At 42.5% G+C, this 17,441-nt stretch overlaps 2 protein-coding genes across 5 annotated transcripts in view; one reads left to right on the plus strand and one right to left on the minus strand.

The window, feature by feature from the left end:
• Positions 1 to 1,208: 1,208 nt before the first annotated feature.
• On the plus strand, positions 1,209 to 5,835 carry il22ra2 (interleukin 22 receptor, alpha 2). Its single transcript, XM_076285112.1, has 6 exons — positions 1,209 to 1,475; positions 1,600 to 1,732; positions 2,165 to 2,343; positions 2,493 to 2,662; positions 2,916 to 3,081; positions 5,066 to 5,835. Exons 1-5 carry the CDS (start codon positions 1,415 to 1,417, stop codon positions 3,063 to 3,065), a joined length of 693 nt encoding a protein of 230 aa, XP_076141227.1. The 5' UTR covers positions 1,209 to 1,414; the 3' UTR covers positions 3,066 to 3,081; positions 5,066 to 5,835.
• A 3,412-nt stretch (positions 5,836 to 9,247) lies between these two features.
• Positions 9,248 to 17,441, minus strand: part of map3k21 (mitogen-activated protein kinase kinase kinase 21) — a 28,764-nt gene continuing 20,570 nt past the window's right edge. The window contains exons 7-11 of one of the 4 annotated variants that reach the window (XM_076286081.1): positions 15,532 to 15,636; positions 14,572 to 14,722; positions 14,068 to 14,162; positions 13,142 to 13,891; positions 9,248 to 12,791 (exon numbers count right to left, since the gene is read on the minus strand). In XM_076286081.1, the coding sequence (XP_076142196.1) occupies positions 12,373 to 12,791; positions 13,142 to 13,891; positions 14,068 to 14,162; positions 14,572 to 14,722; positions 15,532 to 15,636 (1,520 nt within the window). In that variant the 3' untranslated portion in view covers positions 9,248 to 12,372. Of the gene's footprint in view, positions 12,792 to 13,141; positions 13,892 to 14,067; positions 14,181 to 14,571; positions 14,723 to 15,531; positions 15,637 to 17,441 lie in introns of all 4 variants that reach the window. The other 3 variants (XM_076286080.1, XM_076286084.1, XM_076286083.1) reach the window with 3 other exon arrangements.

Genomic DNA, 17,441 nt, shown 5'->3' on the forward strand with positions numbered 1-17,441 from the left:
GGTCAAGAACCGTTTCAGGGAAGCTCATCTGAGTGCTTGTCAGCCTCAGAGTGGCCCATGGTGGCAGTGGGGTCTGCACAAGGGACTGCACAACGTGTTTTATTGACGCCAATTTGAATGCACAGACATGCATTGATGAGATCCGGCCCATTTCAATGACATTCATCCACCATCATCGCCATCATGTTGCAGCATGATAATGTATGGCCCCATGTTGTAAGAATCTGTACACAATGCCTGGGAGGACCTACATACTCACTAGACATATATCACCTACTAAGCATGTTTGGGATGCTTTAGATGTTACAGTACATATCAAAAGATGCTGATTATAAAGTATGCTGTTTGGCACAGATATGCCTTGGACTGTTTAAGACAAAAAGCACTCTAAAATGTGCAGTTCATCTTGAAGAAAGACCTTTATTAGGGACGGAACTACAATTGGTAACACTTTATGCATTATCATGTAAATGTAAAGGTAAATCAGGTTTCTAGGCCAAGTATACTTTCGTCTAGTCTCTGCATCTATCTCATCTGTAAATTAGTGAACACACAGTGCACACAGTGAACACACAGTGAGGTGAAGGTGAAGCACACACCCGGAGCAGTGAGCTGCCTTGCTACAGCAGCGCTTGGGAAGCAGACAGTGAGGGGTTAGGTGCCTTGCTCAAGGGCACTTTAGCCGCTCCTACTGGTCGGGGATCGAACCGGTAACCCTTCGGTTCCAAGCCTAAATTCATGATTTATGCATTACTTCATTCCTTTATATCTTATGAATCATTAGAAATTGACATGAGTTCAGTCTCTCATTCATGACCTCATGCATGAACAACACATCAACTAAGACATTAGGTATGATGGGAACATCATTATGATTTAAGATTTCTTAAGCATGATCCATCATGATTACATTTAACGTTTAGAGAAGTGCAAAGTTGTGTTCAAATCAGAATTTGAGCAGAGATTACCACATTTTGGCAGAAAAAGAAATATTCATGATCATGCTTAATAAATCATAATTCATAATGATGTGCCCACCGTACCTACAGTAATGCTTTAGGTGATGTGCTGTTCATGTATGTGGTCACGAATGACAGACTATGAACTCATGTCAATTCCTGATGATTCATGAGATATTAAGGAATGAAGTATTAATTATCATGAATTCATGCAATTAAGAATTAATTATCATGAATTCATGCATGAATTAATTCATGATTTATGTATATGATAATTCATGTACCCTTACCGTAAAGTGTTACCAGAGATCTTTTTACTTGTACGTAGATGCACCTGACCATGTCCTATGAATAGACAATGGGATAAAAACAGGAAGTGCACATGGCCTATTTAAAAGTTGCATTGCTGAGCCTTAGCTGGACATTTCAACACACATCCTACTCCGACTGCCGACATGTCAGTGTCTATTCCACTACTTGTGCTGAGTAACGCTCTTCTTGTATGGTGTGCAGCAGGTCGGTACATCTATGATTATCCATTAATCTGTCAACCTGTCCCTGTCCGTCTGTCCGTCTGTCTGTCTGTCTGTCTCCTGTCTGTCTGTTCATCAGTCACCAACTCATCCTTTTGCTATTATAGTTGGCTTACACCAGCAAGATGATGCCCCAATGTTGGAGCTCAACTTTCAATCTCTGGACTACAGAAACACCTTGCACTGGAAAATGCAAACCAGCACCTTAGACACAGTCCTCTTCTCTGTGCAGTATAAAATGTAAGTCTGCTCTTTCATTTCGCCAGTGCCCAGATGATACAGTTGTGTATTCCACTACTGAACATAAAATCAATGATTCTTGCGAGACTTAAAGGAAAATCCGGTGATTTTTCGCATTGATCTCTGTTTCCTGAGGTCACCGAGTATTGTATTTTGAAAGATGCCCCCAAAGTGTAGCACAGTAGCTGCCTGGTTACTCTAACTGCAGCAACTCGAGCTACGTAGCAATAATGTTTAACAGCAATACTGTGCAATATGCATATACTAAATGATCATTACACAATCTACCTGGAGTCTGGGAAGAATCAATCTAGAAAAACTAATTGAGAACTTAGTTATTGACTTTATCTGGTACTAACACTACTACTGTAACCTACATTGCATGCACAATAACTTTGATGAAAGGGAATAAATGACCATTTCCGATGACAGATATGGTGACAAACAGTGGACAGATGTACGACACTGTCAGAACATCAGTCAGCACCGGTGTGACCTCAGCAAAGAGACGTCAGACCCAAGGGAGTGGTACTACGCCAGAGTCCAAGCGTCCAGCAACGGTGTCATATCAGAATGGACCCTGAGTACCAGGTTCTTCCCTCAGTGGGCATGTAAGTACCCATCCATCCCATTACTCGACACAGCAACAGAGTTACAGGCTGCTGGTGTTACATCTGAAATTCTTGAGTTCAGCCAAAATATGACCATGTTTTTTTTCACTGAACGGAAACATCACAATGTCTTTGTCTTGTTTTTGCAGCATTGTTCAGCCCACCAACGTTGAAGCTGAATGTTACCGAGCAAAGCATTGTGGTCCGTGTCCAAGCCCCTCGCACCGCTCACAGGAGGGCTAATGGAGGACTCATCCCAATAACCAAATACGAGAGTGTCCGTTTCAGGATATACCTCACCCATGACAATGGAGAGCAGGTAGGGGCCAGGACTTCCTTCTCTAAACTTCTCTTTTTAAAAAGGCATGCATGGCACCGAGTTCAGATTCTGCAAACATAAAACAGTAGAACAGGGTAAGGATATGCACTGTCAAGTCTGTATCTTTTTTTTTTAGATTTTTGCGCTCTTACAAAGGAGGCAATGTATGTTAAGTAATATTAATTGCAGCTATAATGTGACTATAAATAACGGTTTGCATGAGCTAATTGTAAGTGTACTATTCAATCTCTAGGAGCAGCATGACATCGATGTCTGTAGCAAAGAGCTAAGGATCGTTAACCTGAAGCCCAGAACGAGTTACTGCCTCCAGGCCGAGACGCTTGTCCCCCGGCGAGGGCAAGTCAGTGACAGGGGCCCTATGACCTGTGTCACCACACCATAGGCAGCAAGGGCCCTCGGTGAGTTCCCTTTTAGTCCCTCATAGATGCAACAGTTAGGTCAGCATCTGCTCCTCAGTTCAAGTTCTTTTTCACCTTGCTGTGAGCACATGAGCATTGTGCCACCGCCTTTCTAACTAGCCAACTCGTTTTAAGTGTAGCAACTAAATGAGCAGCGCAGGCATGCAGTTAGAGAGTCAGACGTTGGGCATTTAGACGAGTCCTTAAAATAGGTTCTCTTTTTGGCTTGTGACTTCGACTTTATGTAGTTCAGCCAGGCTTATACTCTGCAGTTGTCCTTTAGGTTTACCATAATCTTTCCTGCATGTTTCCTACAAGGTTGAGTGCGATGACATCTGCAAAAATCTCCCCATAGGTTCACCAATATTTATTACAGAAAAAGCTGTTAACAAAAGCCTCACCAAACTGAAACCGAATAAAGCCACTGGCCCAGATGGCCTGAAAGCCCGCTTACTGAAAGACTGTGCCCCACAATTAAAAGGTGTCTTCTCAAGGCTATTTAACGCCCTCCTAGCTGCAGGTGTATCCACGTCCTGGAAATGTTCTCTAATAAGGCCCATACCAAAAAAGCCAGGTGCGAGTCAGCCTGAAGATTTCCGACCTATAGCCATCACCTCCATATTGTGTAAAACAATGGAGAGAGTTCTGGTGGATATTCTGACCTCTCAAGTTACCAGCTTGTTAGATCCACTGCTGTTTGCATATAGAAGTGACAGAGGGACAGCCGATGCTGTGCTGGTCCTTCTAGACTCTATTTCAAAACAGCTTGCACTTCCTACGGGATGTGCTATAGTCCTATTTGTAGATTTTAGCAGCTTTTAATTCCATTAAACTACACATTCTCCTGCAAAGACTAGCCAAAATTAACATAGATAAGGGCCTAATTCTCTGGATCAGAGACTTCCTCTCCTGTCGCCCTCAGAGGGTATGTGTAAATGGCATTTTCTCAGGATTGCAAACCATCAGTACAGGATGCCCACAAGGCAGCGTCCTTTCCCCTCTACTTTTCTCTCTATTCACTAACGAGTTCTCTATCAATGATAGCCTCTTTAAATTGATAAAATATGCGGATGACATGGCGTTAGTAGGCCTCTTACAAAAAACTGACCCCTCTGGTAAGGCCTCCTATCTAGCACACATAAAGGCCCTTGAAGCATGGTGCAATGATAGCGAGCTAGAGATTAATCTGTCAAAAACAAAGGAGTTAGTCTTCTGCAAAAAAACAAGACACAACAGAGCCAGTTTCACTTAATGGCCTAGCAGTTGAAACTGTGGGAACTTTTAAATACCCAGGTACGGTTGTTGACAACCATCTGAGTTTTTCAGACAACACCGAGTACATTTTTAAGAAATGCTTACAACGACTCAGTCTCCTCAGAAGACTGAGCCGTCTGGGTGTTAGTGCTCAGATAACTGAGCTAGTATACACCACGCACATTGAAAGTGTGTTAACCTTTCACCTCTCTGCTTGGTTTGGACACCTAAGCTGTAGATCCAGGAACAAACTAAACAGGATAGTGTCAATGGCTAGTAAAATAGTAGGAAGACCTCAAAGACATCTGACACAAATATATACTGACAGAATGAGGAAGAAAGCTAGGAAAATCATTGCAGATAGTACACACCCTCTTTCTAGCCAGTTTGAGCTCTTGAAGTCTGGGAGGCGCTACAGAGTGCCTCTGGCAAAAAGTGTATTTAAAAAATCCTTTACTCCAAATGCCATCAGTATCCTCAATCAAACCAAGTGACAATATCAAACTGAGATGCTATTTCTTTTATTTCTTTTACTTTTATTTCTATGTATTTTTTTACTCTTATTCTTTTCTATGTATGTTATCATGATATTTTAACTCATATGTCTGAGACGATATTGTGGCTGTATGTCTATCTGTCTTTTATGTCTGGTGAGCCAAAGAAAAATTTCCACCTTGGTGGACATTAAAGATTTATTCTATTCTATTCTATTCTATTCTATGTTATTCAGGGAGAAAATGGCACTGGATTGTCAACTGGACACGCGTGTGCCCCTCATCTGTCACACTCAGGGAGAATATTGTACTGGATTGCTGACTGAACACCTGCACAACTGTAGATCCTCATCCGTTAGACTTGACTTGAAAAGCTTCCTGACCTCAGCTGTACTTTGTACATACACATTATAGTGATGTTTGTAAAATGTTTTACAGGTTTTTTTAATGCTTATACAATAACAGTGATTATTGATGCACAATTTGCCTTCCCACATTGACATGTTAGAACAGTTTTAGTTCACTCAGCAATTGGAGCTTGAACACTATAAATAAGCCTCTGGTTAGCATTTGGTCTGGATTACAGTGGTGGACCATATACGACAGAGAGTAAAGGCAGAATTAGAGGAGAGAAACGAGGATGAGAACCAGGAGATGAATAAGTAAGAGGAGGAGAGGGAGGAGATGGAATCTTACGGACAGAACTGAAAAGATGGTGCACTCTTAAAAAACAAATGTATTGAAAACAACACAACTTGCATTGTTTTTAAAACATCTATGTGTCCAAATAGGGACAGCACAGTTTGTGTTGTTTCCTTTTTTTATTTGTTACACAATATGTCTTTAAAATAACACAACTTGCGTTGTTTTTTTAACACATCTCTTTAACACATTCGTTTTAAGATCTAACCTAATTATTTTTCTGTTGTTTTTCCATCCTTGCAAAATGATGATTGTTTTCTTCTACTGTTTTTTTGTTGTTTGAACCCCCACCTCTTTATTTGTATTGAAATAAACATCCATACTTGATTTACTCGTTTGAATACTTGTGTATGGAATGCATGTTTACATCACTATATCATGTATAACAGAACTCTATTGCAAACTGATACGCCATAAGAGCTTTTTATTTACTTTCAGTGTAAGTTTGTGTTTTGTGTGCGCAAAAACACAATTTTTAAAAGTTTGAACAGTTTTGCAAGAATTGTGTGCTTTTGCAATACATTCATTTTTTGCTAGTATAGTGTAGGTCCTGTTTTTAGTGTGTAGAGTTTGGCCTTTAGTTAAAAAAAATAGCCAATAGTTGCAAAAATGGTGCCTAAGCAATCAGAAAACTGCGATACAATCTATGTAATGTGTAGGTCTACCAGGTGTTACAAACTTTTCTTATTGGGGTCCAATCAAAGGGCTGCATAGGCACTCATTGCATTTCTATTTTTTCTATTAATCTTTTTACAGTTGCTTACACACTTTTTGCAGAATTCAGCAACATGACAATTGTGATGACTGGCCGAATCATAACAACCAAATGCTAGACTACAAACACAGAAACATACTTTTCACATTTAAATAAGAATCAGAACACAAGAGAATAAGGTTATGATATAGTGAAACGTACAGTATATGGGATGAATAAAGATGACATGAAAAGGAGAGTATGGTTGCATATACTTTTCACTGTCACACTAAAAAAAAAATCAATTGATTGTAGAAACTGGGAGTAGCCTACGGGGCAAGTATAAAGCAGGTGCACAACTAAATAACAAAATTGCTTATCTGAGATCTATTTGTAGTGCTAAGGCTGCATTTTGAATAGAATTGTTTTCCCAATGATTACAAGATAAATAATTCATTTGCAATAAGTTGCAGAATAAATTGCAAACAAAGCGCAAAGCGGCGCAAATATAATGTGTAACGGTATGTGTGTAAGGTATGGTGAAAGTAATTGTAGGTGAATAATTACTTAATATTGATCTTAGACTGGCGAACTTCAGGAAAAACTGGAATCAGGTTTATTATGTTACAAGCTGAGAGAGAGTACAAAAAAGGTCTATGGTCTATGTAGGCCTAGCCCAGGCCTGAGGCCTAGGTTGGCCTGTAGCCAACTTATCCTCTCTTCCGCTACATCCTTAGTCCAAGTCTAGAAAATCTGATCTGACAAACATTGCAGTTTAGTTACTTTTAAATGCTTTAAACAAAGAACAAAAATGGCGCCAAGAACAATCCCACTATTGGTTCTCCAGTTGGCATCAGACACACCTACTCACACCCACTTCACACCTATGACTTCTTATCAGAATAGCATGAGGAGAGATATCTTATATATCAGAAATATCACTTATAGAATGTTCCAAACATTCTCACAATCACATCATTACAATCCTTGTAATGAGACTATCAAAATGATACCAGACATGAATACATTTACATTTCATGATACATGGATACATTATATCAAGGTAGCATCCTTTGTCTTGTGTAAGTGATAGGCCTTAAACCAGCACATTAGCATTCCATTGGGGGAGGGGATGGGGTCTTTGTTTAAAACCATGAAGGGTTACATGGCTAACTAAAAGTAGTCTTGAAGTTAAATTATTATAAATTTAAACATACATTTATTTCTATCAATGGTTACAAGAAGTTTAGGGTTCGAAGCTAAGCATTTGTTTTTAGTGGGCAAAAACTGTAATTGCAAAGAAGCTGCATAGACACCCATTATGTGTCCATTTGTCCATTTTGGACAATGTGTCCATTGTTCATTATTCCACTTAGCAGGCCAAATTTATTTGGGAACTTGATGTGATTGTGTCAAAGGGATGGCTGTAAGCACTTACATGTTTGGCAGACATTTCCTGATTGACTGTCCATAACAAACACTTTATCCTCTACCTAACCCCCAATAATAAAACATGGGACTCTCAGGGTCCATTCTGATAGGACACAGTTGCTGGACGCTTGGACTCTGGCGTAGTACCACTCTGTCCACTGCTTGTCACATATCTGGGAAGGTGACATCCATCAAAATGGTAATTTTTTCCCTTTTATCAAACCTATTGTGCATGTAGGTTACAGTAAATGTGTTAGTTCCGGACAAAGTCAATAACTTTGAGTAGTATTAAGGTTTTCTAGATTCCCACATTGATTTCATGTAGATTGTGTGATGATCATTTAGTTTACGCACATTGCACAATATACTGTTAAACATGACTAAACTTGATCAAATTGCATTTTTTGCAAGAATTCCAGCATTCATTTTATGTTCAGTAGTGAAATACACAATTGCATCATCTGGCCGCTGGCAAAATGAAAGAGCAGACTTAAATTTTATACTGCACAGAGAAGAGAACTGTGTCTAAGGTGCTGGGTTGCATTTTCCATTGCAAGATGTTTCTGTAGTCCAGATATTGAAAGTTGAGCTCCAACGTTGGGGCATCATCTTTCTGGTGTAAGCCAACTATAATAGCAAAAGGATGAGTTGGTGACTGATGAACAGACAGATTGATGGATAGACAATATTAGACCGACCTGCACACCATACAAGAAGAGGATTGCTCAGCACAAGTAGAACGGACACTGATGTAGGATGTGTGTTGAAATGCCCAGCTAAGGGTCAACAATGCAACCTTTAAAGGTTGCCAATGCCTTCCTGTTTTTGTGCATTGTCTGTTTAAAGGACTTGATCATGTGCCTGTACGTACACAGTATAGGCCTAAATGGAATACCTTCGCTCTCATTCTTCAGAAAACCAGTCAGTATCTGGTATGGCCACCATTTGCTTCACACAGTGCGACACATGTCCATCGCATACAGTTGATCATATTATTGATTGTGACCTGTGGAATACTGGTCCACTCCTCTTCAATGGCTACTGTATGTGAAGTTGCTGGATATTGGAAGGAATCGGAACCTGCTATATCGTACATGTTCATCTAAAACAGTGGTTCCCCCACAATTTCCCATGTTCTTTAAGCCGCGACCCATATTTTCTTTGCCGTTTAAGCCAACAGATACAGTACAGTGTGTTACATGGTAAGACATGCAAAGTGCCTGTAGCACTATTTGTTTGGAACATGCTGATGTTTAGCATTACATTTGTGAAGTCTTCAACTCCTGATGTGACCTTTCAAAGTACTCAACAGGTTTGTCTTCGACAGGGGTGCTTTGCTTCCATATGGCATTTTAGTTTAGATGGTTTCATGCTCTCTGGTTTATTACTCTTATGTGTGTAACTACTGTAGTTGTTAGTTAACGTGTGTTCTGCATCTGCTCATACCTCAACACAGTGGGCTACTGGACAAGTGGAACTGTCTGAATTATTACATTAAGAAGATGTAATGTAAACTATGTGATTGTGCTTACATAAGAAAGTCAAGAATACAAACAGAATGTTTTTGCTTTTGAAAAAAAAAAAAAAACATTGTGGATCTTTATTGAAGTTGCTTTCTGTAAGCAAACAACACCCTGAAAGTTCAGACATCAAATAGAATCTACAATTCATAATATTACAATTTCCAGTCATTTGACAACCAGGCTTATGAAAACAATTCACCTTGTGGAGTTTTGCTAATCATCCATTTATCAAAATAGATTATATTGTGAAGTAAAAACACAGCCACTGATTTCAAAAATGTGTATTCAACAATCAAAAAATATTTAATTTTCATCAAAGGTGATTGTTTCAGAAGTACAAGTACACATTGATGGTAACAGATAGTGTGTCTAATAGATCTTTCAGAATGACCATACATTCAGAATGAGCATGTAGTCACATTACATAAAAAACACACAAGACCGGTAATAGCCAAAACAATTGCTTCAACACAACCCACCTGACCCACAACATATCTAGTGAGATTGAATTTTTAGCTGTTGTGGTCACATTTTGGTGTGCTAGGATCAAAGATTGCTTGAAAACGTGGATTGGGATCTGTTAACTATCCATGAACTATTCATTAACGCTTGGGTGTCCTCTGACACACAATACTGGTAAAATCACATGTAAGGCTATGTACATGTTTCAGCTATGTAACAAATAAAAAAAAAAACTATGAAATACACATTTTTGTCAATTTGACATTTTAGATAATTTCATGAAACCAAGGCTTGGTTTTAAAAATTCTCTCCCTTGCCCTAGGAGTAAGCTTTGGTGAAAATGCAGGAATGCAAGAGCAGTTGTTTGGTCCCTTCAATAACCAACCAATCAGGGAAGGCCTCCATCATCTATTTCCTGTTTCCATCACAGTCCATCAGAGGCTCAGCAAAAAGGCACTCCAACACTATGAGAGGTCCCAACGGGTGGGCAGGTTTGTGCTCTTCTGACTAGATCTCATCTCTGAGGCTGGATACTGGAAAGGGTCTCCCACCGACAAAGTCTTTAAGTCTGAGGAAAATGTGAGGCACCCTAGTCAAACTTCTTTATTTCATGAGTCTTCAAAGAGGTACCGTCTTAAGAGTCGAGGTGCTTGCATCAGTTGCTTCCCACAAAAGCATACCGAAAATGTTATTTCTTTAAACTAAACATTACACTAGATATCAAAAGCAACTGCTTTTATCAATTGGTCTCACATTGTGGAAAACTTGGGAACATAATTCATGCATTTTACAGTGAATCAGTGTTTTTTTTTTTTTTTACTATGTGTAGATGCAGAAATCTGATGGAAAAACATGGATGTCTGGGAAACTCCAATCCCAAATAAACATTCAACGTCCCTCTGTACCTCATACCATAATTTTACTAATGGACCTCAAGAATACTAATCCCATCACTTAAATACAGCCACTGGGACAACACAGGAAAACATAATAGCACTACTGATTGGGCCTTGGAGCAGCATTCTGAGAAGAAGTCATGGCAGTGACTAGCCAATCAGTGACATTCAGGAAGTGGCAGGAATGTAGTCAACGTTTACTGAGCACTTGATAAGGACACTAATCTACTATTAATTTCAATGTCACTCAGTTGTGTAAATAATAGCTGTGGTGACCATGCACAGGCTTCTGATGCTCTGTAAACAGAAACTTCGCACAGGTGCCAAAAATGTTCTTTTCTATTGAGTATATCCAAATTGAGGGTTTTGACTTAAAAAGACAAATATTTGTTAACAATGTTCAAGATATTTCAAGACATTTGAATGGGGAAATTACAGTATAAGCTTGTCATGACAGGACAGACTCCAGTGTGTTCAGTTAATGTGTGCAATTGTTATCATATGCAAGACAACAACAGTAGATGCACATATATCATGTGAAGACCTAACCACCCACCAGAACAAATAAAAACAGCAAAAATGGAGGAAGCCTAACTGCTACCACTGCCAAAACACCCTTTCTTCTCACAGACTCTCCACATCAGAGAACTACCCTTACTGTACGTGTGTGTGTGTGTGTGTGTGTGTGTGTGTAGAAACAAATGACCTAAAGAGGATGCCTGTCTAACAGAACTCTTATGTGCAGCTATTTTGCAAACAGGTGGTACCCCTCACATAGTGCCTCTGACAAGACTAATAAGGACAACAAACAAGCCACACACAAAAAAAAAGAACCAATATCAGCCAATCTCACATTCATATTGCTAATCTGAAGATTTAGATTGATTTTGCATGCTTTTATCAAAATCATTTCAAAAGGTGTCCATAATTCATAACTAGAATGTGTAGTTTGTAGTAGTCCTCTACTCTACTGCCATTGACCACATCTGAGGGGAAGCTCACAGGCATCTTAAATCAGTTGTTAAGCTGCCATACCAATGGGTATCCTTCTGTTACTGTTGAGGCTGGTTTGTCTTTGCCAAACGAATGCTCTCTCAGGCAACCACAGCCCCTGGGCACCATGGCTGCTCATATAGCAGAATGTAAATAACATGAACACTGTAGTAATGAATAAAAAAAGGAGGTTTGTTCGATAATGTGGTGCATACATAATGCCCAGTTCTTGGTTGTGACATACAGTATGATGTCCAAACAAAACAAGATAGAGAAAGTAAGTGGCCATTTTGCCTGCCAAAATGGAATGTTGATCACTTCATCAGTTACTATTTAAAAATGTCTTTTTTCCATATTAAATTACCTAGCAACAAGATACAGATATAAATAAAAAAATAAAAATAAAAAAAAGGACAAGTACCACACGAGAACTCCAGCAGCAAAGGCCTGAATGCAGATGAGTGTACAGGCAATATGGAGATGGTCAAATGACAAACCCAAAACCAAACTGATCAGGGGATCAGTTGGGGGATCCAGTGATTCTGACGAGAGAATGCTACGAGATGGCAGTCAGTTAGTGCTCCAGGGGGGGAAGAGGGGGGTAACGGGGGGAGAGGCAGACCGCTGAAACGGAGAGAGGAGGCAGAGTGTTCCATATCTGGGACAGTCTGTCTTGCACCGTGTGAGGCCTTTTCTCCATACTGGGAGGCCATTGTCTGGCAGTAAGCTCAGTTTTGAGTCAACCCCTCCACTGCGCTGAGGCATGAAGGGAGGACAGCAGACACGCAGACAGACAGACAGATAGACAGAGACAGAGCGACAGCCGGAAGCAGCTTGTGTCTTCACGAGAGAAACTCCTTCTCCAGTTCAAAGACCGAGGTCCGGTTGGGTCCACTCTGGATGCGGCAGAGGGGGACGGTGCAGTCTCGCTTCTGGCCCTCCGTGTCCACGTCCAGCAGCGAGCGGCCCACCTTCACCTCGCTGGCCAGCGCCACGCTCTGCGCCACGCTCTGCGCGCTCTTCTCGCCCGAGCTGTGGCCCAGCGAATAGCTCTTGTTGCGGCCCTTCAGGAGGCCCCAGGCGTGCGGCCGGCCACGCAGGGAGAGCGGACGCGGCCTGGAGATGACCATCGTCGGCTCGGGCTGGGTCAGCTTCTCCGGAGGTGGCTCGCGGTCTGGTTTCTTCTTCTGGGACGAGGAGGTGTTGCCGGTGGTAGAGGGGGGGCCAGTGGAAGGGAAGTGGCTGCTGGATGACCCGTTGGCTGGGGAGGACAAACAGTGGGGACATTTGAGCAACCACAGGGGAAACAAACACACTACTATACTATAGTCTAGACTTAGCATAACAACACTGTAGCGGTATCAGGTGAATTTCCTCTCTGGCACTGAAAAGAAAAACTGCAGCAAATTCAAGCCACTGCTTAGTGACTGATGCTCTTTACACGACGTTGGTGCACCCTACAAAGGCATTTTGATATGTTTATACTGTATGTCAATTCACATTGATGTCTTTTGATACCTTAAAAAAAACAAAGCAAAACAAACAAAACAAAAAAACACAAAAAAGTATACCCACACACACGTAGGTAGGCATTTTGTGTGGCTCCCTCACCTGTCTGAGTGAGCACAGGGTTGCTCTTTTTCCTCTTCAGCAGTGAGTTGGGCGTGTGTTCGGGAGCAGCGGCGTCCATCTTGGCCAAACTGACAGAGGGAACCTCCTTCACTGGGCTGGGCTCGGGCCCCTCGGAGTCGGACTGCAGCAAGCACTTGGTGGAGTTGCACTCCGAGATGACCGACATGGACAGCAGGTTGACGGGCCCGGAGGAGGAGGAGGAGGACGAAGACGACGACAGCGAGGAGGACGCCGCAGTCTCCTCTTTCCGTGAGCGGCCCACCCCTCCCGCTCCTCCTCCTCCTCCTCCTCCTCCACCTCCACTGGGGGGGCTGGTGCTGCGGCGGAAGCGCGTGGCGCGCTGGAACAGGCCCTCGCGCTTCTTGCGCTCCTCGCGGGGCTCCGGCTCCTCGCCTGCGGGGGGCGGCGCTCTGACGTCCGAGCCCAGCGCCACCGAGGCCAGCAGGGCGGCGCAGCTGTGCAGGATGGCGTCCAGGCGCCGCCGGCCCGAGGCGCGCTTCAGGCTGTTGGTGGGCGTGTGCTGCGGCGTGGTGCTGGCCGTGGAGCTGGCCGAGGTGGCCGCGTCGTCGTGGTTCTCGGTCGCCGACGTGCCGCCCGAGGTGCCTCCTCCGCCCTCGCCCTGCTCGTCCTTCCACAGAGGTAGATCGATGTACACCTGATTGGGGAACTTCAGTTGCTTTGGTTTGCCATCCAGGCCGTCAGTGGGACCGGCCTCCTCTTTACCTGAGCCTAAAGCAACACACATACATTCTTCATCTCCTTTACTTACAGGACAGCATCTCAAATTCATACTAGAACTCAAGGGTCACAGAGGCAAGATTTCTCTACTTCATAAACAAAGACACCTGTGAATCTACTATCACACAAATGCAGCTGATGCACTATTAGTCCGTTCAGAGACTCACCCTGCTCTGCAAACAGAGCTGCGAGGGGCACAGGCTTCTGGGACTTCAGGAGGCTCGTGGACCAGGGGTTGCTCCCATCCGAGAGGGGCCGCACTCTACCAGAGGGAACGTCACTGTTAGTTCACAGACATGGGCAGGGATTATGAAACAACCTCACCATAAACGTCCCTGTTAGTTCACAGACATGGGCAGGGATTATGAAACAACCTCACCATAAACGTCCCTGTTAGTTCACAGACATGGGCAGGGATTATGAAACAACCTCACCATAAACGTCACTGTTAGTTCACAGACATGGGCAGGGATTATGAAACACAACCTCACCATAAAAAAATTAAAATGTGTGCATTCATTGAATTGTTTTGCTTTGAACAGTTGAGACAATGACCCTAACGCAAATCTTACTGCCCAACATTCAGACACAATAAACCAAACAAATATGAGATCTGAACCCAACACAGGATGCTCTAACAGCCTGCAGTGGCTGGCTATAATAGCTCTCACCTCTCAGCACAGTTCCCCCTCTCTTTGGTCTGGACAGAGCTGGGCCCCCACGTGCGGCCCTTCTTCTTGAAGCCCTTCTTCACGTCCTCAAACTCCTCAGGCTTGTAGATGGTGCTCCGCCCCCACGTCCTGTTGCTCTCGTCTAAGGTCACTGCAACCACAGTTACATCAGTCAGCCAGAGCTCTGATAAAAGGGGGCTAGTTTAGTTCAGAGATCCACAGCCACGGGGGGAGAGCCAGTGTATATGGTACTGTTTGTTAGTCTCCAAAGGGAAAATAAAACCACACACTGGGGTTGTTAAGAAGCTGGATGAGTCAAGCAAGGCCCCCCTCCACCATCCACAGCAGGTCAGGCGGGAAGACATTTGGTCAGAGAACCACAAAACCAGAGTCACACACAGACTGCAGTTCCAAGTATATGCTGGGTTGCACCAAACATAACAACATGACACTATTCATGTTCTTGCTAAAGTATCGCAAATCATTATGCTTCAGTAAATATTTAGGATGTTTACTGAAGCGTATATTTCATTACGCGAATTTCAGTAAATATTTAGGATGTTTGTTTGCTCAGGTAACCCAGCATGTCACTGACCTGCAGCCTGTTTTATGATGCTCATTATTACGTTAGTCTGTCATGGGGTTTGGAGTTCAAGAGATAAACAGCTAGGACTGACTTCCTGGAGTGAGGGAAACACATCATGTCCAGGACTGGCCATACTATAAGCTAGGCCTTATACAAGAAGCCAGTCCAAGGTTTATGTTTAACTTCCTGAACTCTGAGAAAACTGCAACCAAATTATCAATGTTATTGTCAGAGTGTAATAAGCTAGCATTAGCTCCTCCTGCCACATTCTGTGCATCACCACTGGGCAAAGTTTAAACACATACACATACACACACACACACACACACACACAGGTGACCAAACAGAGTCCCACAAAGCCGCAGGTTCCTTGCCTTTCTTCCTAAAGCCACTAGGTGGAGTGCACTCGCTTGTGATATCCACATCCTGGTGGTACACATACATACTGTCCCTGCGGACTGTCTCAGTGAGTGTGCTGACTGGAGGAAGAGAACATCGTTACGCAACTCTGACATGAAACTCACCCGAGGGTCACGCTAGGGGTGACCCTGAGGGCTGGTCTGCAACAGCACCTGACTAGCAGCCATAATGCTCAGCTTTGATTGGTTATCAGCATTGAGCTCTTGCAGCAGTGAGAAAGGGGGGTAAGGTGGTTTGCCAAATGATTATGATGTTTCAATTTCTAGTATGGCTGATGCTCTGGGTGAAAATCAAGTCTTTTATTTACCGTAAAACTCCATATAATAGCCCGGGCTTTTATTTTCCCAAATCGCCAAACTGCACCGGCTAGTATTAGAGACAGGCGTCTATATGAGACAGGCCTTTAATTCCCTTTACACAAAACTTTTCCTCTGCAAAGATGGAAAATATTATTGAATTAATTATTTCAAACACACTGAATGTCTACCTATATGACTAGGCTATCTGATGACAATTACGGATCATCATTCATTTAGTGTTGAGATGTGGTTCATTGAGTGAGATACAGTAAGATCCAAATAGCGGGGATAGCCGAACAGATGAAACACGTTTTAATTAAACGTAATCTACAAAGAGATCGTATCACACTGAAAGCTCATATTTTGTCACTAGCAAATAGCCTATATCGGTCCTTTGTCAAATACAGTTGCATTATCAGCCCTGACCAAAACCGTTCAGGAATTATTTATGCAAAAGTGGAACGTGCTTAATGTTTCATTCTCCCTCCTTTTCGGCAGGAATGAAACAGCATGAGAGAGCATGAACCATACTGTTTGTCCCGTTTTGTATTTGCCAAATTTGGCAACAGTCTACATTCAAATCATAGCCTACTTCCAGGCGCACGGGAACATATTTTTGACCAGGGGTGCTGAATAACAAAATAATCATGGATGTCCGACGATTTCTCCCCCAGCATATGATTCGAATTTAGACAGCTAAATACGCCATTTCACTGCCGTGTATGAGTAGGTCTAAGAGTGAGAAGTTTTATAATGCCCTGCGGCAGCCACATTCCACTGCAACTATGCGCAGCACTTGCCACTCCGACTCTTCAATAAAAACTGTGCGCGCACACACCAGTCCCATAGAAGCGCACTTGACTTTACATCATTAACCTATTTCAGTAGGTTATATAGCCAGAGAATGTCCGTAGACGGGCTCTGATATAGCCTAGTCTAAGGTAAATTCCTTTTCTGACTTCTTTCTCTTTATCGCCATGGCATTTAGAATAAAGAATAACGTTCGCAAACCGTTCTGGTTTTGTTGCCAGCATAAAAACAAGCTTACCATCGGCCTATCCGCAAATTAACACAAGGGATGAATTGAACGATGACGAAGTCGGACATATAGGCATAGTTCATATTGGAAAAAAAGTTATACAATTTGGAATTCTAGCTTCTCCCCTCCGCAGCCTTTTAATGCCATCTAATCATAACGTGCGCAGTCTGCGCCTTAAGCGCAAATCACACCCAAGATTCGCAACGAGATGAGCAGCAACTTGATGCAACATTCTAAAACCTTGCAACTGTGACCAGACATGTGAATGCTTAACGACGTGCAACATCTAATTCACACTGCTGTAACCTCCTTTCTGTAACGGTTTCGTGTCATTGCGAATCTTTAAACAGACGATCTGACGGGTTTTAGAACATTAAATACAACCCGAAACTAAAAAACAGACCAGGCCTCTACTGGAGACCGGCCTTTAACCCAAACCTGTAGCCACGACTCGGCGATTATTTGAAGTTTTACGGTAATCTACACTGCCCTCTACAGGCTCCAAGAGGATGTTCATCACTCAATT

The sequence above is a fragment of the Alosa pseudoharengus genome, unplaced genomic scaffold, assembly GCF_046254945.1.
Source record: "Alosa pseudoharengus isolate Yale_2024_CS ecotype anadromous, Long Island Sound unplaced genomic scaffold, YU_APseudo_1.1 YU_APseudo_1.1_scf_15, whole genome shotgun sequence".
NCBI lineage: Eukaryota > Metazoa > Chordata > Actinopteri > Clupeiformes > Clupeidae > Alosa > Alosa pseudoharengus.

Coding starts and splice junctions, on each gene's coding strand:
- il22ra2 (XM_076285112.1), top strand. CDS start 1,415: ATGTCAGTGTCTATTCCACTACTTGTGCTGAGTAACGCTCTTCTTGTA. Junction 2,344..2,492: donor GTTCTTCCCTCAGTGGGCAT/GTAAGTACCCAT, acceptor TTGTTTTTGCAG/CATTGTTCAGCCCACCAACG. Junction 2,663..2,915: donor CCCATGACAATGGAGAGCAG/GTAGGGGCCAGG, acceptor TTCAATCTCTAG/GAGCAGCATGACATCGATGT.